Source organism: Aspergillus brunneoviolaceus, assembly GCF_003184695.1.
Source record: "Aspergillus brunneoviolaceus CBS 621.78 unplaced genomic scaffold BO95scaffold_32, whole genome shotgun sequence".
In the NCBI taxonomy this organism is placed as follows: domain Eukaryota; kingdom Fungi; phylum Ascomycota; class Eurotiomycetes; order Eurotiales; family Aspergillaceae; genus Aspergillus; species Aspergillus brunneoviolaceus.
The window spans coordinates 139343-162147 of record NW_020290762.1 but is presented as its reverse complement, the minus strand read 5'-3'; the positions used below and the strand labels follow the sequence as shown (position 1 = coordinate 162147).

At 31.4% G+C, this 22805-nt stretch overlaps 3 protein-coding genes across 3 annotated transcripts; 2 read left to right on the top strand and 1 right to left on the bottom strand.

Annotated features, from left to right (window-relative positions):
- Positions 1 to 830: 830 nt before the first annotated feature.
- Positions 831 to 2044, bottom strand: BO95DRAFT_442591 (uncharacterized protein). Its single transcript, XM_025586463.1, has one exon. It carries the CDS (start codon positions 1818 to 1820, stop codon positions 942 to 944), a length of 879 nt encoding a protein of 292 aa, XP_025442445.1. The 5' UTR covers positions 1821 to 2044; the 3' UTR covers positions 831 to 941.
- A 61-nt stretch (positions 2045 to 2105) lies between these two features.
- Positions 2106 to 4192, top strand: BO95DRAFT_442590 (glycosyltransferase family 69 protein). Its single transcript, XM_025586462.1, has one exon. The coding sequence runs from the start codon at positions 2316 to 2318 to the stop codon at positions 3882 to 3884; it is 1569 nt and encodes a 522-aa protein (XP_025442444.1). The 5' UTR covers positions 2106 to 2315; the 3' UTR covers positions 3885 to 4192.
- Positions 4193 to 4310: 118 nt separating this feature from the next.
- Positions 4311 to 6236, top strand: BO95DRAFT_442589 (uncharacterized protein). The gene is made up of 5 exons (XM_025586461.1): positions 4311 to 4926; positions 4987 to 5268; positions 5334 to 5740; positions 5796 to 5908; positions 5973 to 6236. Exons 1-5 carry the CDS (start codon positions 4740 to 4742, stop codon positions 6004 to 6006), a joined length of 1023 nt encoding a protein of 340 aa, XP_025442443.1. The 5' UTR covers positions 4311 to 4739; the 3' UTR covers positions 6007 to 6236.
- Positions 6237 to 22805: the final 16569 nt, after the last annotated feature.

Sequence of the window (22805 nt, the reverse complement as noted above, 5' to 3'; positions counted from 1 at the left end):
GAGAACAATGAAGAGATACCCTCAGATCGCGAAGGTGGTAGGTGCACTTCGACCTGTGACGAGCCTTAAATGAACCCCACTCGTTAGTCCATCAATGCTTGCAAGCCAAAATAAAAGAAAAGAAAAAAAAGTCTCCAAGTTTGACAAGGTCCTGTCTCGGGGATTAATATTTCCTCTGTACGACCTGTCGGTGATTTCTAGCGTGACTTTGAGGGTTGCTCGGCGATTTCGAGGAAAGCATGGCCAGATCTCGGCTCTTAAACCACGAACAGAGAGGGCATTTAGAGAAGGGCATTTGGCTTGCGTTACTGAGAACAGATGGCGCTCCTGTCACGACTACTTGCCGTTGATTCGTGTATCGCCCACTATCATGCTCACAAATTCATTTGTTACGCTGAACTCCAACTGATGTGTATTCTGGTTTCTGTTCACGTGGTTTGCGTGTTTTCGAACTCATTACTCTTGAACAACAGTTAACATTCCTGGACTCCATTTTCATCGATGCATATATAGTCAGGTCGGAATAAGCCTGTTCAAATAGGTCTTTTTGAATCCGTCGTCGATCTATTGCCATGTCTTGCATCGAATGGGCTTGGGGGAAAGCCTCGGAAATGAGTTGCATACCTCACAAATTATGCATATCAGACGACCAATCAGCTAGGCACTGCAAATTTCAAGGTCATGGTAGGGCCATTAAAAATGCATAACTACAGCGAGAGCATCCTGTACCTGCTGACTACACAACCACAACCGCATCCTGCATTCACCGACGCTGGTTGGCGACAGACCTACCATTTCTCTTCACAGGCACATCCATGTGTAGTAAGTACCCTTCCTGACAATATGAAGAATGTTAAAGATTTGTGCTTCTGAAGATACATTGAACAAGATGTCTATGGACAACTCAAAATTACATTCAGCCACAGATCTAATGAAACCCCTCACTCAGCCGAATCGATAATCAAGTGGCCGAAGTTGACTACCAGATCCTCCTTTTCGTCCGAAGGTTTCGCTGCATAAAGTCCGATCCAAAGGTCTTGCACTTTTGTGTCTTCGAAGAACCAGGTCACCTCTCGAAGGGGAGACTTCTGAACGCCCTCAACCAGATAGATCCATAAGCTGTTATCCGACTCTCGGACAATCTCCAGGGTGGCCGCTCCACCACCTGACGGCACAGGCTGCAGACTCCAGTCCGCCCAACGGTCCTTGGCGACAGTGCTCAGGTGTGGCCTGCCGTTGGCAAGCTCAATGCCGGACTTGACCCATTTCCGAGTTCCATCGGCACCATTGAGGACCAGGATCACGCCTCCTTGGTCGTACTTGTGTTTCCAGAGGGCATTGAATGCGACCCTGGCCCTTTTGAAGGATTGCACTGGCACGCTTCTGTACAGTATGGGTGCGTTGAAAGACTCTGTGGAAGGAGGTTTGGCCCAAATGTCGGTTGAAGGGCTCGCTTTAATGGAGAACTCGGCGGGGAGGTTCCCGTCACCAGGAACCTTTTCGGAAGAGTTTGCGAATTTGAAATCCGTCATGATCGCGCGCAGTGTGAGATCCGATGTGGGTAGCGTTGAAGGAGATAGATTAGATCGAAGCGGAAGTCTTGAAGTGCGGAGGCGGGGGAAAAGATGAAGTGTAATGCGATGGTTGATATGAGGAAACACAAATGAAGATATGAGTAGCACGGTTAGGAAGACCGGGAACCTCAATATGAATAAGAGGCCGGAGGACCATGGCCCAGACCCTACGTCACTTGGAGGGGGAGCAGCTCCACCGTCCAGAAGGCGCTGGGTCAAAGCTGGAGAAGCATCCCAAGGGATCATTGCCCTCTGCGGTAACCTATGACAGCGATGACTCCATCTCCGGTGGGGTTATCGGAGGGGTCGGCGAGGGTAGGAAGCACGGCAGACACGAATGTTGCTGCTGCTGCTGCACTAGCCAAAGTAGACAACTCTGTACCATACTCAAAGAGGTAGATCGATAAGCATACTAGGTAGGTGGCTTCGTAGTACAGCACCTACGAACTGCAGGCGCTGCAAAGTCCGTGGGGTGAGCAGATAGTATAAGTACAGTAGTGCCGCAATGCTCCTCCTTCCCGTAACCGATCGAAATCGATTGCATAACTATGAGTGCTCGTTTCACAGGGGAGATGACATAAGCGAGACCTTCTCCTAGAAGGCGGCGTTGCGTTGTCGATCGGTCAGAGGATCTCCAAAATGGCAACCAGCGTCAAATCGATCGATGCTGATTTGGCACGACGAATTCCAGGCATGGGCTGATTGATATTATCCAACTCTCTGTGATGTTTCTCCTTCGTTATGTCTGCCCGTCTCCTTCACCCAGATGAGTATGAGCTAGAAACTCGCTCTTCAGCGGACTCTCAGGAGAGCTTCAATCTCGATGACGCCGATTTCGAATCGCAGGTGCCTCCGCGACCCAGACGGATGCTGAGAAAGGTTCCTTTCCTATTGAGACTGTTCTCTTCGACCTATTCTGGCTATCGTAGCCTGAAGCCTTCGCGACCGTTCCTATCGGCCTCAACACGCCGTGGTTGCTACCGCCGCCTGCTGTTTCGCCGCTGGTGCCTTCGCCTCCATGCCGCCGCAGGTATCATTCTTGCGCTTATCGTCCTAACGTCAATCTTCCGACCTTCGTATACTCGGCTGCCGCCACATTATTCGTCTCTTTGGGATGCAGTGTCGCAATCGACTGAACCCGGCCGTGGAAATCCCCGCAACGAGAAAGTCTTCATCGCTGCAAGCTTGTACGACCGCGATGGCGACCTGGCGCAGGGACACTGGGGAGATAGTGTGCTACGGCTAATTGACCTGCTTGGGCCAAGCAATGTCTTCTTGAGTATCTATGAGAATGACAGCGGCGCGGACGGGGAGCGGGCGCTTCGCGGCCTGGAGACACAGGTCACATGCAAGAAATCCATCGTATTCGAAGAGCATCTCGATTTAGACTCTCTTGCAAAAATCGTGGCGCCCGATGGGTCAAGGCGAACGAAACGGATCGAATACTTGGCTGAAATTCGAAATCGAGCCCTACGGCCTTTGAGCGATCAGCATGATGTGCAATACGACAGGCTCTTGTACTTGAATGATATTGCCTTCAACCCGGTCGACGCACTTCACCTCTTGTTCTCTACAAATGTAGCGGACGATGGCGTTTCTCACTATCGCGCAGCCTGTGCTATCGATTTCATCAATCCTTTCAAGTTCTATGACACTTACGCGACGCGGGACTTGCAGGGTTACAGCATGGGGCTTCCTATCTTCCCTTGGTTCTCAACTGCGGGAGAAGGTCAAAGTCGACAGGATGTGCTATCAGGAAAAGATGCCGTGCGGGTTCGCAGTTGCTGGTCAGGCATGGTGGCTTTTGACGCTCGGTTCTTCCAGCAATCTCCGGAAAGCCAAAGCTACAAGGGCGTTGAAACACCAGTTCAGTTTCGTGCTTCACATGAATTGTTCTGGGAAGCGTCTGAGTGCTGCCTCATCCATGCTGACATTCAGGAACCTCTGGCGAATGGGGGAGATAGCGGCATCTATATAAACCCATATGTCCGTGTCGCATATGATTCCCATACTCTGTCTTGGCTTGGGACGACTCGACGATTTGAGAGACTGTATGCCTTGATTCAAAATCTGATCAGTCGCCTTGCTGGACTACCATGGTTCAATCCTCGCCGAGATGAGATTCCGGGACAAAATGTACAACAGACAGTCTGGGTTCCAGATGAAAAAGAAGATGGCAGTGGCTCGTTCCAGATAGTTGATAGGGTTGCAGGGAAGGACGGCTTCTGTGGACGCCCGGGGCTGCAGGTAATTGTTGAGCATCGCGAAGAGGGACAAAAGGGGTGGGAAACCATCCCAATGCCGTCTTGAGGTTGTCTTTGCTGAAAGTTGGCACGTATCATTTTGCTGTCGTGAATCTCCACCGCCTGGTAATGCGTTTGTTTGCACTGAGGGTCATGACAGCCTCGTCTCCCCCGCCTTTCCATTAGCCCAAGAGATATATGTAACGCGCGCAGCAAAGTCTCAACTACAAACGCTTTGAAGAACTCCGGTGAATTACCCCAAGAATCTCCCGTGGTTCAATCCGTAGCTTTCACTTGGGGAGATTACTCATTTCAGCTTCGCTTTTATAGATACACCGAGCCGTTGGATGTTATGGTGATCATTCATGCCTTCTCTTCTCGTTCCAAAATGTCACCAGCTTCCTCCTCCGCCTTGGACCTTGTAAAACATCACTCCTCTAGAGACATGGAGTTCGCCAACCGCGTCACAGGAGTTATCTACGGGGTGCTCGATTCTCTTATGGATCGGGCGTCCTTGGCCAGCCTTGACGAAAGCCAGCATGCCCCTAAAGCTGTGAAGTGGCCGACAATGAAGGGCTCTCGTCTCCATGCGGTCCGTCCAACTCTTCCTTCTCGACTTCCTCCAGTCGCGCTTGTTTCAAAGTTCGCGCTCTGCTTCCCGCCTGCTCCAGTTCCAGTCTGACCATTTCTTTGAAATACTGACAAGTAGTGGAAAAATCAGCAGGCTTCTCAAATCTCACCCGGCAACCAGAGGACCTCCCTCGTTGACTCGGTCAACACACTCAAAGCGTCTTCTCTTGCTCTGGTTTCACCCTCTACATCTCCCTCCTCTTGTTCCCCTTCCATCAGACCCCAGAACACATCCCCTAGCTTGTTTACCCAACAAAAATACACCGAAGAGAAAGACAACAAAACAGCGAACATGTATCCCGTCGCTGACGTGGACGATACCGCCGGCTTCATGGCTGCTGCGCGCGCCTGGAAGCCGGAGAGAGACTACTTCAACTCGTCCGCTCAGGTTGAGGATGTGTCTATTGACAAGCAAGGTGGTGAAGATAATTCCGCCAACGCTTTGGACTACAACGCGACTGCTGGCGATGACGACTTCGGTGGGTCACCCACACTTCAACCTGAGAGCCACACAGACTAATTTTCACCTGTGCATCCAGTTGGCATCCCCGGTGATGATGCTTTCGACGGATTCGCTCCCCCCAAGTCCGATGCTGGAGATTTTGAAGCAGGACTCGAGACTCAGAAGTCGGTCACAGATTGGGACGGAGCTGACAACACTCTGAAGCAGGAGCAGCAGCAGCAGCAGCAGCAGAAGCAGCGTGTTACTGCTGCTGCCGCCTCCAGCTTGCCTGTTACCTATACCCCCTCGGAGGAGGAAGATCGCGAGAACCTCACTACCTTCAAGTCGTGGGGTCCTCCCGCTCCTCGTGACAAGCCCGGTACTGCTGCCCCTTTGCCCACTTCCTTGTCCTCAAATGCAGACTAACACCCTTTTATTTATCAGCTGCTCGCATCCGTCGTGTTATCATCAAGGGTCTTCCCACTGCCTGGTGTAGCCCTGCCAAGGTCCTTTCGCTTGTGCACGGGGGTGCCATCGACAGCATCAACGTGACTTCCTCTGGCACTGCACACATCTTGTTCTGTGAAGCCGATGCCTGCAGGGCGTTTTATGACAAATACCCCAACGGCATCGATCTGGACCGGGAGAAGAAGCTCACTGTGTTTGTGGAGATGGGCCAGGAGGTTGACGTTGTCAGCTCCAGTCTCAGTTTCAGTCTCTCCGTCGGGGCCACCCGTGTTGTTCGTGCTGTCGGAGCCCAGATGGATGTCAATATGGAGAAGTTGGTCAAGCTGGCGACCTCCAAGAATGGCAAGCTGGAGAAGATGATTGACACCTACGTCCCCGGTGAAGTAAGTTGTCTTCCCTTGAGCCTGCAGTTCCCTCAACTGATCAAACCGACTCCAGGCCCGCAGCATCGTGTTCCGCTTCTGCAGTGTCGACGACGCCGTCCGCTTCCGTGCCGCCTTTGTCCGCGAGATTGAATTCGAACAGTGCAATGTTCAGTACGCGGCTGATCCGTAAGTGAAGCCTATCTGCATACCTTGGCACATAAGGTTTGGGCTTTTGGCTAAGCATATACAGATGCGAGACTGCGACTGGCTACCATGTGGACTAGATGTCTGATTGTTGTGTGTCCACGGGTCTGCCATGATCTATATTGTGGATCTTCTGCAGTACACACGGCATTTCAAGCGTTCTACGATGCCCCAAGGACAACTTCTTTCTTCATGTTGTACATTAAGGTGGCTTCGGGCCCATGACTATTACCGAGTTCTATGAAAGCAAGCGCCATCAATGCAGCTAGCTCATATGTCATATCCAAACTTAGGAATATGCGAAGACGAGAGTCACCCGCTGCATTTGTATCCTACCGGGTAGCCTTTTTTAAGTTGCGTACGGCTATTATATCCGATGAAGTTGGACGCCCTACTATATCCGCTAGAAATATACTCAGGTAGGCAGGTATAGTTCCCATCACCACAACACCACCCACCAAAGAAAAAGAAACCGAGCAACAAACATCCCTAACTATCTCCCTTCCCTCCCCTTCCCCTTCTCTCACTTGATCACTAAGTATCCTTCCTCCACGCCCCAGATCAAACCAACCAGCTATCACGATATTAATACACAACCATTACAACCCAGCACATACAATACCCCCATAATTACCATACACAACCCACCACAGAGTATGTCTCCGTATCCGTATTCAAAGTACTCCGTACGGTAACCAACAATACCACATTACACTCATCCGTCGGATAACTAACACTGCCCCCCCCAAACTCCAGCTCCGAGGCCCTACCCCGAAAACCTCGGGGTTTGTTAGGTACATAGCGGGCCGAGGGGGTAAGTTACAGTGGTTGTACTGCGGTTTGCTCCGGTTATATAGAGTTATAATAAAATTATATAAAGTTCTGACTAATTATAAGTTCTTTAAATCTAGGAGTACTAATCTTTATATAAATAATAGATTATACTAAAACTATACCTTTTTTACTAGATCTAAAGTAGTTTTTATACTATTTATTATTATAATATATTTTAATCTTAGAGTTATACTAACTGTTATATTTTTTATTTATACTTATTTATAATAATAATTTAAACTGTTGTTATAACTGTTCTATTTTATAAACTAAAGTATAAATAAGTATAATCTTATTTAAATCTTACTAAAAATAAATATTATCTTATTAAAATCTTACTAAAAATAGATATTATCTTATCGAAATCTTATTTTATTATTTATTTTTTTCTTAATATAGCCTTTTTAATTTTTTATATATATAATTATTTACTGGAGGCTAAAATCTTTTTTTTATATAATATATCTTAATTTTTATATTTTTTATTATTTATTTTTTTATTCTCTATACTAATCTTTCTTTATTTTTTTATTTTTTTTATTAATCTTTTTTTATCTTCTTATTTTCTGTACTAATTTTTTTATCTTTTTAAATATATTCTAAAATCTGTATTTTTAATATTTTTAATATCTATCTTTTTTTATCTGCAAGTAAGATAAATAAAACTAAGTTTTAGTATCTATTTCAGCTTTAAAACTAAGATTTTAATATTTTTTTATAAATAGTTTTTAAAATTATAGAATAATATTTAATAATTCTTTATAATATACAGTAATATTCTTTTTTTTTTATTATAATATATAGTAATCTTCTGTAATATACAGTAATTTTTTATAATATTTAGTAATATAATTAGGCTGTATAGTAAGTTAATTTGTTTATTAGCTATATACAGAAAACTTCTAGATAATATATATTTAAATAATAATAATAAGAATAAAAATAAACAAGCAATAAAACTTAATCTTAAAAAAAAATATATAAAATTATAGAAAATATTATATTTAACTTTATATAAATTATAGTTTAACTAGCTAAAGTTACTATTAGTTAAACTATATTAGATTAAATTATAGAACAACTACTTAAAATATATAAAAAAAAAAAAAGGCGTCTTACTAAAAATAGTATAAAAATATTTAATCTATAGTAAAATAAGTAAATAATAATAATTTTTAATATTTATTTTAGATAAATAGAGTTAGAATAAAACTAACTATTTTATTTACTTTTTATAAACAGTAAAATATATTAATAAAATAAATTATAAAAATATTTTCTTTCAGCAGAATATAAGTAATAACAAAAAAGAAAAAACTATCTAAAAGATTTATATTATTTTTATTATAATATACTTATCTAGTTAAATTAACTAAAAGTTAGAAAAAATCTCTATTTTTAGAACTATTTGCTTCGAAGATAAATAAAATAATTAAAAATATTAAATATTAGACTAATATAAAAAATCTCTATAAAAAATACAAACCTGTATAAGACTAGAAAGTTAGATTATTATATTAAGAAGAAAAGAAAAATAAATATAAAAAAAATAATAATAAAGCTATTTAATAATATAAAAAACTTAGAGACTAAAATTTTTAAATTAAGTTTTAGTAAAAATAAGTTTTAATAATAAGCTAAAATTTTAAATAAAAAAAAGCAGCTGTAACTCTTTTATAAATTAAATATTTATTAATCTGATTAAGTCTTTCTGGTTGACAGTAAAAATAAATTAAGTATTAATTTTAAGCAAGCTAAAAAATCTTATTAAAATTAAAAAACTTGTTAAAAAGATAAATAAAAATAAAAATAAAAATAATCTTAAAAAGTTTGCTAAAAATATTAGAAATAATATTTTTAAAATATTAAAGTACTTAGTTATATCTAATTTTAAAGCTCTACTAATAATAAGTAAAAAAAATAATCTAATAAAAATTATTTTTAAGAAGCTTAAAAAACTAGAGCAAATCTAGTAGTTTATTAATAATTTTAACTATTAAAAAGAAAATTATTTAAAAGCCTGCTAAAATCTTAGGATTAAAAATTTAAAATATCTGTATTTATTAAATATAATTATATTTATAGTATTAAAATTCTGGTAATTTATTAGAATCTAGACTATTATTAAGATTATAATTAAAAAAATAGTATAGAAAATATTACTAGCAGATATAGTTAGACTAGAAAAAATATAATAATCTATTAATATTATTTTTATAATAAATAATTTAAAAGATTTTAGTATTAGGCTTTTACAACTAACTTCTAGAAATATATAGTATATTTTAAAAAAAAGACTAAGTCTAAGAATAAATTTACTATAGAAAGACTAAAAAAGCCGATTTTAATACTAATATTATTATATTTAATTTATTAATAGTAGACTAAGATTCTAAATATTATAAAGCAGTTAGTACTGTATATATATTATAAAAAAATATAAAGCCGAAAGAATATTAAACAGATTAATAATAAGTTAATAACTAACTATAAAATTTTTACTAAATAAAAATAATATTTAATAGTTATATTAAGTAGTTATAATATATTTAAAAACTGCTATAATATTTTAGATATTAAAGTCTGGTATATACACAAGTATAAAAATAAGTTTAAAAATAAAAAAAATTATCTAAAAAACTATTCTAATAATATTAAAGATTATTTTAGATTTATTATTCTAAATAAAATTTATAACTTATATAATAAGACGTCGAAAATATTCTAAGCTGTATAATAAATTAAAAATAATTTTAATCTTTTATTTATAGTAATATTTTTTTTTAATAACTATAATAGTAATTTTATTAAATACTTATAATTATTTTTTAAAAGATATTTAATATTTAAAATAATAGAACTAGTAGTTATAAAAAAGGCCTTAACTATATTTTTAGATATTTATTATATAAATCTTATTTTTAGCAAGATTTTTTTTAAAAAGCATATTATTTATATAAATCTAAATAAAAAAATATAATTAATACGATTTTATGCTTTTTTAAAATATTTAATAATCCGGAGAACTTTTACGTCTATAATTCTATTTAAAAATAATTAAATAATTAGTAAGAATATTCCCTCTGTAGTATATAAGATATTTAATATAAAATTTAATTCTAAAAAATAAAAAGTCTATAAAACTTATTAAATTAAAAATTATTATATTATAGTACTTAACCAGTTAGACAGAAAAAATCTATAGTACTAATAGATTATAATATATTTTTATTAATTAATTTTAAAAGTCTTATAGCTTGGTATAATTCTATTTAAACCAACTTTTTTAAAAGTAGATTTTCCTAAAATAGTTAATTTATAAAAAAAATATAAGCTAATACCTAAATAAATATAATATTTATAAAAATAAAAACAAGTTGAAGATACTATTACTATTAAAATATTTTATATATAATCTAAATTTTAGCAGAAAAATAGAAATAATTTATAAGTAAATATAAAGTAACTAATTATATTTATCTAAAAAATACTAAAAATATAAATTATATTAGAAGTTCTATATATATTAATATAGTTTAAAAAAAAAAGTTAATTATATAAATACAGTTTCCGGGAAAAAAATTTTATATTCTAGTAATTTTATAAGAAACCGGATTTAATACAGAAATAATCTATAATAGTCTAATAGCAAGAAAAAAAACTAATATTATTATATACTTTATAGAAAAGTTTAAAAAATATATAATTCTAATTATATTTTTTTAATTTAACTCGACCAATTTTAATTTTTAGAGATTTTATCGGAATATATATTTTTTTAGTATACTGCTGTTATATATTTAAGAAAAACAGACTATAGAATATTTTTAGTAGTTAGATTAAGAAAAGATTATTTATATTTTTAAATATTATATTTTTAGTATATTTTAAATAGTATTAAATAATCGGTCGAGTAATAAAGCTCTTTCTAGCTTAATAATTAAACTATTAAAATCTTTAGTATTAATTTTAGATTTTAAAAAAAAAAATATTAGTATGCTTAAAGTTGTTATAAAAAATAATAAAATAGTATATCTTAAAAATAGAATATTTTCTAAAAAAAGTAATATTACTAATTCTAAACAAGTTTTTAAAATTTTTATTTTTTTACTTAAAGATATAGCTTCCAAAAACTCTAAAAATACTAAAAAGTAAAATTTATATAGAAAGATAAAAAAAAATAATAAGATTAGAACAAAAACTGCTAATACTAAAAAAAAGAATACTAATATTAAAAAAAAGAATACTACTACTAAAGAAAAGACTGCTAATATTAAAAAAAAGAATACTAATAATATTAAAAAGACTGCTGCTGCTGGAAAAAAAAATATTACTAGAAAAAAAACTACTAATATTAGAAAAAAGAATACTAGTACTAAAAAAAAAAATATTAAATAAATTACTAAAAATATATTCAGATAGATTACTTTCTAGAAGATATTTAAATTAGCTTAATCTAAGTTTTCTCTAGTTTATTAATTTATTTAGAAAGAAATATATTAGTCTAATATATATTTTTTCTAGTAAAAATAAGCTTCTAAAATATAATAACTTATTATATATAGAATACGTCTCGGATAAGTATATATTTATAATATAAAAAATAAAATTATATTATAAAATTTAAAAAATTATATAACTAGAAATATAAAATATAAAATAATATGTAAAAATTAGAATTTAAATAATTTTCTAGTATTAACTAAATATGTTTTAAATCTGACTTAATATACTAGTAAGTAGATTAGATTCTAAAAAAAAAAATAAATATTAGAAAAAAACAGCCTAACTATTAGAGTTTATTATATAATAAAATAGATATATTTTACTTATTTTAATATTAGATTTTATACTAAGATTAGTTTAGATTTTAAATTATAATTATTAGTTAATATTATATATATAGATAATTCTTAGAAGTTAGAATATATATAGATATATAATATTTAATAATATTTAGCTGAATAATATATAATACTAATTAGTTATAACAGCCAGAAAAAAAATCCGATTTAAGAAATATTTAAAGTTAGTTAATATTATAAAAAATAAAAAAACAGAAAACTGCTTCTACTTATATTTTTAATAAAAAATCTACTTAAAATAGTCCTCGAATTTTAAAATCTTTAAAGAAGCTTAATCTGTATAAATTATTTTAATTTTAGTAGTAAGATTAGTTTTTAGAATTTATAGTAGAAATTTAAAATTCTTTAATTATATTATAATCTACTTTTTAGTATGTATTATAATAAATTAAAAGAATAAAAAATCTTTAGAAAACTATTTAATCAAGTCTAGTATTATCTAATTCTAAACTAATAAAATATTTATTACTAGATTCAGAGTTTTTATATTTTTTTTTTAATTATTAAAAAAACTCCCCTAAACTTCCGGAGATAGAAAATTAAAAATTTTAATATTTTACTTAAAATATTTAAATATTTAAGACTACTTATAATTCTATTTTTTTTAAAAATAATCCTCTATTTTTGTTCCAGTTTAAGTTAAATTCTATTATTTAAATTCCAATCTTTTTACTAAAATCTAAAAGCTATAATTAATAATAATTAAAGAATTCTAAAGCTTAGACTAAATTAATATAATTTACTTACTGGTAATTTTTTTTAAATCTTAATAATTTTTAACTTTAGTAGCTAATAGAGATAATATTTAAAGAATTAAAACTAAACTATTTAATATACTAAGAGATAAAGAAATAAATTCAAAAACTATTTAAAATATAAAAATTCTAAATCTTATATTTTATAGAATAATAAACTTATAAATAGCTTAACTATCTATCTTTAAAGCAGAAAAACTATATTAAATAATATAGTAATTTTAACTAATTATACTAGATATTTAATTTAATCTATAAAATTCGCTGGTCAGCAGACATTTTTATTTAAATATAAAAAATAATTTTTATTAATAACTACTTAGAATTAGAATAAAAATAGCTTAAATATAAGTCTAAAAATCTCTAATCTTTTTATTATAAATTAATTAATTAGATTTTTAAATAGTATACTTTAATTTATAACTCGGGCTTATCTAATAAAGCAGTATACCAAGCTGTAATTAATATCTAAAATTATTAAAAAAAAATATAACTATATTATTTAAATATATAAATAAAATTATAAGTATTTAATAAAAATATTTAATAACTTATATATATATAAAAAGTTTTAGAAACTATTTATTACAGATTTTTTTTTTTTAAACAGTTCTAGATATACGAATCTAAGATTATTAAAATTAAATTAATATAAATAATAAGCTAAATAAAAAAATAACTATAAATTCTTTTATATATAATTTTTTTAATATTAGCGATTCTAATAAGGCCTTTAATACAGTTTAAAAAATAAAATAAAAAAATAAGCTTAATTTAGAATCTAAGAAAACTGTTAAAGAATATATCTAATTTTTTTTTATTTTTTTTCCGATTAGTTCTTAAACTTAATTTTTTATTATAAAAAAATATTATTATTTAATTTTATTTATTTATTTATTAAATAAGACTAATCCTATATTTAAGCTATATTTAATATATATATATTTTAATATTTAATATTATTATTACTAAATTATAGTTTTATTAAGCAGTTTTTTAACTTAAACTATTAGATTAATTTTCTAACTAGAATTAATAAAATATTTCTAAAAATATTAGATTATTAGATATTAATTTATTTATTAAAGCTAATCTCACGTCCAAGCTGTACTATATATATATTTTTATATTTAATATTATTATTATTAAATTGTAGTTCTAGTACTTTCTAATCTAGTTTTATAAAATTAAAAAAATTAATAATAAAATTATTAGTCTTAATATAATATATCTATAATATCTGCCTGTAAAAAAGTTAATAATAAGTATTAGCTAATATTTAATCTTTTTTTAAATTAATAAAAAATATTTTTTTAAAATTAAAAATTTTAATATCTGACTCTGCTATAACTTGTGCTCCGGTATTTATATAATATATATAAAAAGTTCTATAAAATAAGCTGTATTAAAATTATTAAGATTTTTTATTAGAATATAGCTGTCTGCTATTATATCTGTTTTAGTTTTATTTATATATATTTTATTACTATTATCTTTTTTCTGAAGATTTTTAATAATAATATATTTTTAATAAACTTCTACAGATTCTTAAGACTGTTAAAATTAAGAATATTAATATTATCTGCTGTTTTTATATTAAGTAGTTTTTTACTAAAAATCTTAAGTTTTTTCTATTTTATTATTTTATTAAGTTTAATAAAAAGCTGTATATTTATTCTCGTTTCTTTATCTTTATATAAATATAAAGATTTGGGCGTAGAAAAGTAGAGTATAAAAATAAATAACTATATTATAATTATAGTATATATAAAAAACATAAATCACGCAGAAAATAAGATATATATTTATAATTCAGAAAATAAAATAAATAGTTTTTATATCTTTTTAGTAGTTCTCTATAGTAATTTTTTTAAGTTATTTTATAAAAATATTAGAATTATCTTTTTTAACTTTATATTAAAAAGATAAGTTTTTAGAAAAGCATACTATAATATATAAACAGAATAAGTAGACTTCTTTTAGATATTATAATTAAAAAGAATATAGTAATTATTCTTAATATTACTTACTAATAATACTAAGTACTTAGTAGTAATTAATAATTTAAAAATATTTTTATATTCTTTTAATTACTAGTACTACTACTTAATATATTAAAATATATAAATATATCTTAATCTTAATTAATAGTATAATACTGTAAGTCTATTTTTTAAATATATTATAAGATATTTATAAATATATTTTATATTTATTTTTTCTATCTCTAAATTAATATTTATAATTCTTAAACTTAATATTTTATTAATATTTTTATAATAATATATTTTTACTAATTTTATAACAGTAATCTAACTTATATTATTATTATTATATAGTCTACTAAAAAAAAAGAATTTAACTTTATTTTTTTATAAATTTTATTCTTTTTTTTTAGCAGATATTATATTACTAGTAGTTTTTTTCTTTTATTCTATTATTTTAAGTTCTTTAGTTACTTTATATATTAATTTTTTTTATAGCTAAAAATATACTTTAAATAAAAGAATCGGGTTTTTATATTCTTTATTAATCTAATAGTCTAGAAATTAAAATATCTAATCAGATAGTTTTACTAAGTATATTCTTTTTTTTATTATATCTATAATTCAATTAACTTTTTATTTATTTAGAAACTGAGACTTTTTATTTATTTAATAAACAGAAATCTAATAGTAAGAATATTCTAGTATTAGGCTAATACCAAGCCTTTCTTCTATTAATATTCTATATATTACTAATAATTTAATATATAATAAACTTAAATATTTTTTTTAATAATATCTTTCTTAATAATATATTTTTTAATAATATATTCTTTGATAATACCTCTCTTAATAATATTTTTCTTAATAATATTTTTCTTAATAATATTTTTCTTAATAATATTTTTCTTAATAATATTTTTTTTAATAATATTTTTTTTGATAATATTTTTCTTAATAATATCTCTCTTAATAATATTTTTCTTAATAATACCGATAATATTTATTTAATAGAAATATATATATCTTAAAATAAATTATATTTTCTTTTAGAATATTTTTTTTATTTTAAGCCTATAATAAATAAAAGTTTATTAGATTAGCTTTTTATAGATAGTTTCTAATTCTATTTATAAACTTTTTATTTAACTTTCTTTTTATTTTTAGAATCTAGACTTTTAGTATAGAGATTTCTTAAGAAGACTATACTAACTTAATAAAAATATTTTAATTACTTAATAATTTTTTAATTTAAATTTTTCTAAAAAAACTAGATATTTTTAAACAAGCTGTTAAAAGATTCTTATTTTTTTTTTTAACTAAAAAATATAAAATTAATATTAATCTAATAATATAGTCCTCTTCTCGGTTATTATCTAAAGAAAATCTTACTAAGAAAATTCTAAAAAAATTTTAAATTATATATAATCTTCTAGAGCTGTTCTACTATATTTTATTATTTTAATTTAGCTAGAAAAAGCTATATTTTAAAATAGCTAAATATTTTAATAATCTAATTAAGCTCTGGTATTCTTATATATAAAAGTTTTTTTTAATAATTATATTTAGTAAGTATATATCTTTTTCTAATAAAGATTTATTACTACCAGGTGATTTTATTTAGATAAATTATAAGATACTCTAGGATTATAAAGTTTCTGTTTAATACAGTCGGATTATTTTTATAAGATTTAATAAATAAATATCCTCTTCTACCGGCAACCAGATTATTCTAATTATATAACTAGTATTAGAATAATATTAATTATTTAGATTTTATAAAAATTATTCTAATTTTTCTAAACTAGATCACAACTGCTCTTACTTTTTGATTGAATATTAAGAATATCTAGAAATCTTAGTATTATTAGTCTTAAAATAAATTAACTTTATACTCTCTTATTAGACTATTCTAAATAATAATTTAATTATTATTTTTTATATACTTTATCTATCTACTTATAAATTTTAATAATATATTAAAATATATCTTCTTCAAGCAGAATTAAAAATTAAATATTATAAATACAGCTATTTTTAATGGTTATTTAAGCAGTCTAATATCTAATTAATTCTATTTTTACTATTTATTAATAACTTTAGAGTATATTAAAATATATATAAAATTTTAAAAACTTTTTATCTTACTTCAGTAGGATTAATTTACTAAAAATAATATTATTTAAATAACTTTTTTACTCTAATACTAGGTTTTTATAATATAAAAATAGAAGATAGTATCTAGATATTTTAAAAAAAAATCTAAACTTTTTCTTAAAAATTTTATATATATCTTTATAAAATATATATAGTTATTATTATATTTATTATTATATTTATCAGTAATATACTCTAATAAATAAAAAATTCTAGTACTTAAAGCTATAGTACTAAGTTTAGATATTATATTTACTATTATTTAAAAAATAATAAATATAATTTAAAGTTTAACTTTTTTTTATACAGTTGGTATTATTTTAAAATTAAGTTATTCTAAAAATATATAAAAAGTCTTTTTTTATCTACTAAATAGATTTAATTTTTTAGTTTAAAAAATCTATTATCTTATTTATTATTACTCGAATTATTTATATTATTATTAAATCTTATTCTTAGTCGACTATATAATATTTTTTATTTAAATTAAAAAAATCTTAATCTCTGTCTTTAAAGCTTTATACTTTAGATTTTAAATCTAAAAAATATAAAGAAATATTCTATAGTATTTTAAAAAATTATTAGATTTATTTATTAGTCTTATCTACCAGTATTTAAATATTTTTAGATATAAATATTATTTAAATTTAAATAAGTACTTGTTCTATTTCTGCTAGTCTTATAATATAAGACTGATAAAACTTAGTTTTATTAAAAATATTTTAAATATACTTTAGTTTTACTTCTAATATTTTATTTATAAATTAAATTAAGTTTATTACTAAAATATATTATTCGAATCTGTACTGTTATTATTCAAGAAATTTCAGCAACTTTAATATACTATATTATTTTAATTCTAATAATATCCCGATTTATTATATACAGTTGAAAAGCTTTTTAATATTTTATTATAGTTATTTTATTATTTAAATTTTAAGATCTAAAAAGATTTATATTTAATAATAATATATTTTATTTTTTATAATATAAATAACTAGCTAATTATTTATAAATAAACTATTAGTTTTAAAAAATAAATAGCTCCGAAATCTTACTATTCTAAATATTTATATTAGAATATATTTTTTATTATTTACTATAGAGTATAGGTTATTAATAAACTATAATATACTAAACAGAGAATAAAAATATAAATAGATATAAAATAATTTTTTTATTATCTAGAATCTTAACTCTAATTATTTTTATTTTTATTTTTAAAATTTATAAGACCTGGGCAGATCGGGTCTTACTATATAATTTTATAATCTATTTTTTTTAAATAAATTAGATTCGACAGTTTCTGTAATTTAAATTTAATAGTATTTAAAACTATAGCTTTTCTATTTAAATTTAATTAATTTTAAAGTTCTGCCAGCTATATTTATAGCTTTTAAATTACTATATTTTACTAAATAAATATAATTTTATAATTAAGAAATATATTCTATCTAAACAACTTAATTTTAGAAAACTAAAAATTTATTTAATAAATTAAATTTTTAAAATATTTTTATTAGTATATTTAATAAAGTACTCTTAGAATATTCTAATCTAGTATAATAGTATAATACTATCTTTTTAAAGTTATATTAGGATTTCTAAATAGTTAGTCTATAGTTTTTTATACTTTTTATATTATATTTACTAATATTTATTAGTTTTTATCTACTTTATAGTTAATTATTTATTTAATATTATTCTACTCTATTTTATTTTTCTTGTAGGATTATATACTATTTTAGTTATTAATATTCTGTATTTCTTCTTATAAAATCTTTATAAATAATTTGAAAAGATTCTTTATTAGTACTTTTTTATTTTAAATATTTAAATAAATAGGCTCTAATAAGTTCTGATTTTAATATTAAAAAAATATTTATATTAGATTTTTTATAAAAGTTTATTTATATTTTCCCAATCTCAACAGTTTTAATATAGTATATATAGAATATTGACTTTATATAGAATATTATAAAGATTTCTATTATTTTTATATTTTAAAATATTATTTTATATATTTAAAAATTTTAATAGTATTATTATTACTTCTTAGCCTACAGTTAAAGAATAGAAAAATAACTAATCTAATATAAAAATAAACTATAAGAAACTTCTATAATGTTTAAAATAACTGTTAATATTAAAATTAATTATTAAGTAATTTATTTTTAATATTAGTTATATACAGTTCTGTAATATACTCTTTCTATTATATAACAGTATTTATTATTTTAAGACTATTTTTTACTACTACAACTATATTCTAACTGTACTATAACTGTATTATAACTGTATTATAACTGTATGATAACCAATAATCACTCTTTATAACTAAATACTACTATTATTAACAGTAGAAAAGGCTCTATACAGACCCCCTTGGCCTGCTATGTATACAGTGACAAACGCCGGAATCGAGATCGGAATGGTACTCACAGGAGAAAACAACTCCTGCGACTTTTCGGGTCAGCAATCCAACGCGATTATTTTGTGTAATGTACGTACAGTACAGTCCTTCCTTAGTCTACTACGTACAGTAACTACTAGATGAATAAGTGACCGCCGACAAGATCGGAGATAGTAGGCGAAGTTGGGTGTTCCCGAAACACTTTATTGAGTAGTTAGTTAGTTAGTTACGTAGTGAGGTATGAGTAAGGCATGAGTCAGGCATGAGTAAGACAGTTAAGTTAGTTACTTACCCAGCAAAGCCAAAGTCCGCACAGCAAGCCAGCCAGCAAGCACGTGAGTGAGTGCGTGAGGTTCAGCAAGAACTGGCCCGGGCATGTTTCCCCGGGATGCCCTCGGCGAAATCTGGCACGGAGTAACAGACACCAGATTCTACCGTGCCTGCGCTGGCTCAAGACTCTCTATCATACAAAACTCCAGAATACCTAAGTGTGAGACCCTCCTACCTACTAAGGTCTGGACGGGTACGAGAGACATCCGAAAAGTGCGTGCTTTTTCCAAGTCTTTCCTGCTGGTTATGTGTGTTTGGTCCGAGATCCGACCGGCGCTGATGGCGGCGATTGCGGCGGACTTAGATTCCTAAATTTGGGAGGGAGTACGAAGAGAAGACCGGTAGGTACTCCGGAGTACATACAGTCCACTAAAAGTCAAACTCGACTTGGAGAATAAAAGAGAGTTTTCTTTCGTTCTTGTGTGCTTGTGTGCTTGTAAGCTGTGGTGCTTTTAGTACATACAGTACACACATACTCTGGATAATGAGATTTGACGGTAGTTTCGCATACTCGAGCACTCTTCATAAAGGGGTTTGTTCAGCAGGGCTTAAGTTGGAAGCAATTAAATGGCTAGGTATCTATCTATCACAAGCAATTTCCGTTCATTCAAAGGACAAGGGAATCAGTTCCAAGTGGGCTGGCTGGCTGGCTTGCTAAAGGTACAACCTGGCAACAACTGCCAGCCATGGCAAGTGAAGGCGGGTCACTCCCGTCACTTGCCTGCCTGGTAAGGTCACCATCGAGTTAACCGCTCGGTCATTTTGTCCTCGGTTAGCTCTACCTGACTCGGCCATAACTGGAGTCGGCCACCAAAAGAACCTTTTGACTTGTTCCCCCCCCCTCCCCCCGGTCTTACCTGTTCTCGCTAGGATAGGCTTGTGCTAGGGGCATGGGTTCTCCAACATTCACTCGACAGATAGGCCAAAAGGAAAAAAAGAAATGTTTGCGCACGTCAAGCAGTCGGGGTTGTTTTTCTTTCTTTGTGAATTGATTTTTCTTTCCTATGCCGAGCTTGTATCATCTCTCCGGAGACTGTAGCAAGAGTTAACTAGTTAGTTCTCCCTACGATTCTAGGCTAAAACGTTGGGTAGAATCGGAGCCGGAGACAGACTCTAATCTCGGGGCCAAAATATCCACATGGATCTGACTGGCGCTTGCTTGATCTGCTCCTAACCAGCCTTACTGGATAGGTGTAGGGATGCAGCAGCTTCTTTTGCGTTGCGCTCATGCATCGTTGAATAATAGGCAGTGCCGCAGTCCTGTCAGTCTAGGCATTTGCGGAGGCTAGCCGGCTCCAACGAGGGAGATCACCATGCTGAATGGCCTGTTCGTCTGTCAGTGATCTCGTTCTCACTTCTTACTAAGGACTAATGCACAGTAAACTAGTCTCCTAGCCCAGACTAAGGGTAATCTATTTAGTCCTACCAGATGAGGTAAATGCAGGCTAGTTTGCACTCACGTCTACCGGCGTTAGTCAGTGCAAGTTTGAAACGAGGCTCCACCGGAGGGGAGTGGCAGTGATGGGAAGATGATAGGCGTAGTAACACTGTAGCCTGGTGGTAGTTAAGTTAGTGATGATGACGATTGAAGTTTGTGGTAGTGTCAATCGCCCGTGGCTTCTAGCAACGTTGGCTATACGGAGTACTGGGAATCGAAATTTTCCAATTCGAAAAAGACCGGAACCACAGGGTCATTCAAGTCAACCCAAATTAAACTGTAACAAGGCGCGGATAAGGCAGGCCGAGATCCGGTCGAGGGACGGACCCAACACTAAGCTATCATTGGAGTGGATACCGTGCGGAGATCGCCGACGATGAGGTGTTACGTTGATTTGTTTGTCCCCTCTGCTGCCGGTGGTGGGGTTGTCGGTTTTGTGAAGCCTGACGATCGCGACCGGAGTGGTAACGGACTCGACGAGAAGTCACGACATTGATCGCTGGAGGGTTATGGTTGATCTATAGAGACGGCTGGCTTCATCGACCGTCCATGGTTCCATCGGGACTCGGTGGTGGTGTTACCTGAAATGGGAACCGCGCAGCGGAAGTCCTCCGTCTGTCCCATGCGGCCATGTCGACTTCCGTGGTGTTTTGCGTAAAGGTGAAAAGGACGACGACGTGAGCATACTAGTCGGTAGGCTAAGTTAGACAAGCAAGTTTAAGAGGTGGCATCTGCACGACTGACTCTCAGCCCCATCTCATCCACTGGAACCCGGTTACAAGTACGGAGTAAGCCTCCGTGGGCGCGCCGTAACCCCATCCATCCCTTCCCCCGTCCCACAATCGCTGTGATGGCTGTACGTCCCCTCATGAGGCCCGGGCTGCCTTAATCACCAAGGGAGCTTCGAAGAGCGGATAGCAAGGAAGGGTAGGGAAATTTGACAGCCCGGAATCTTCCCCCCTCGAAGTGAGAATATCTCAGCTGCCTCTGTGCTCAAGCGCGGCCCAAGAATTGGATCCGGTGAGGGGGCAGGCAGCACCGGCTGAGACTAGCAGCGAAAGAGAATGCACCAACGGACCCGACAGTCTGGTCGAGGTGTGATAGTAAGGCATTAGTAGGCAGCCTTGAGCAATTTCCGTCCAGTTGAGGGGTTTCTGCTTTCTGGGTAGGGTGGATAGACAAGGATCCTTGCAAGTGAGGCAATTGGCTTCCTAGCGAGTGCGGAAATGTGGCAAGATTGCGGTAGAGGCCCGTCAATCCTTGGAGCAGCACAGTGGGAGGAGGTGTATCACCAACGTACGATGAAGCTCAAGGTGATGAGAAAGAAGCACTGACTCAGCCGATTGGAAGTGGTTAGTGAGCTAGGCAGTTCTTCAGTCTGTTTTAAGGTACGGAAGTAAGCTTACTTGGATGCGTGCCTTCCCGTAGCCCCCTTCTTTCACCTTCTCCTCCCCTCCCCTCCCCTCCCATCCCCGTGAAGGGTTGTGTTAGGGGGGGGAGGGGGAGGGGGGGGGGGGGGGGGAACAGGGAAAGTGGACAGGGGAAATGATGGATGGGGATTCGGGGGGGGAATTGGTCGGGTAAAGGTGGGTGTTGTGGAGGGCACTAGAGAAGGTCCGGACTACTGCTAATGGGAAGAAATGGCCGCGTCTTAGTCCTAGTCTTCTTCGAGTACATATTTCAATATTGATCGATCTGGACTTGCTTGTCGATCGAACGGCCGTCAGTCTTGGTGGTGGGTATTGACAATACCCTGTTATAGCGTAATACAGGTTACAAATGTTTACATTGACACAATGTTACAGAACTGACATGACCACTCCTCTTTTGGATGGCATGCATTGGCGACGGGGTGCCAATCGGCCACCGCCATTTTTCCATCCATGTGTCCTCTCGTTCGCTTGCTCTTCGTTTCTGATTGAACCAGAGGTTCCTGTCGACGTAAAAGTTAACGCACATGATCCGCCTAAGCAAAAAGGATGTCATCCGAGGTCAGATTGATGGCTTAACTCATGACTCAAGGGTAGCAGGGCCTTAGCTGACCCAATAGAGTCCATGGCCAAAATTTAACGGAAAAAAAACGCCTTGTTAGATTCGCGATG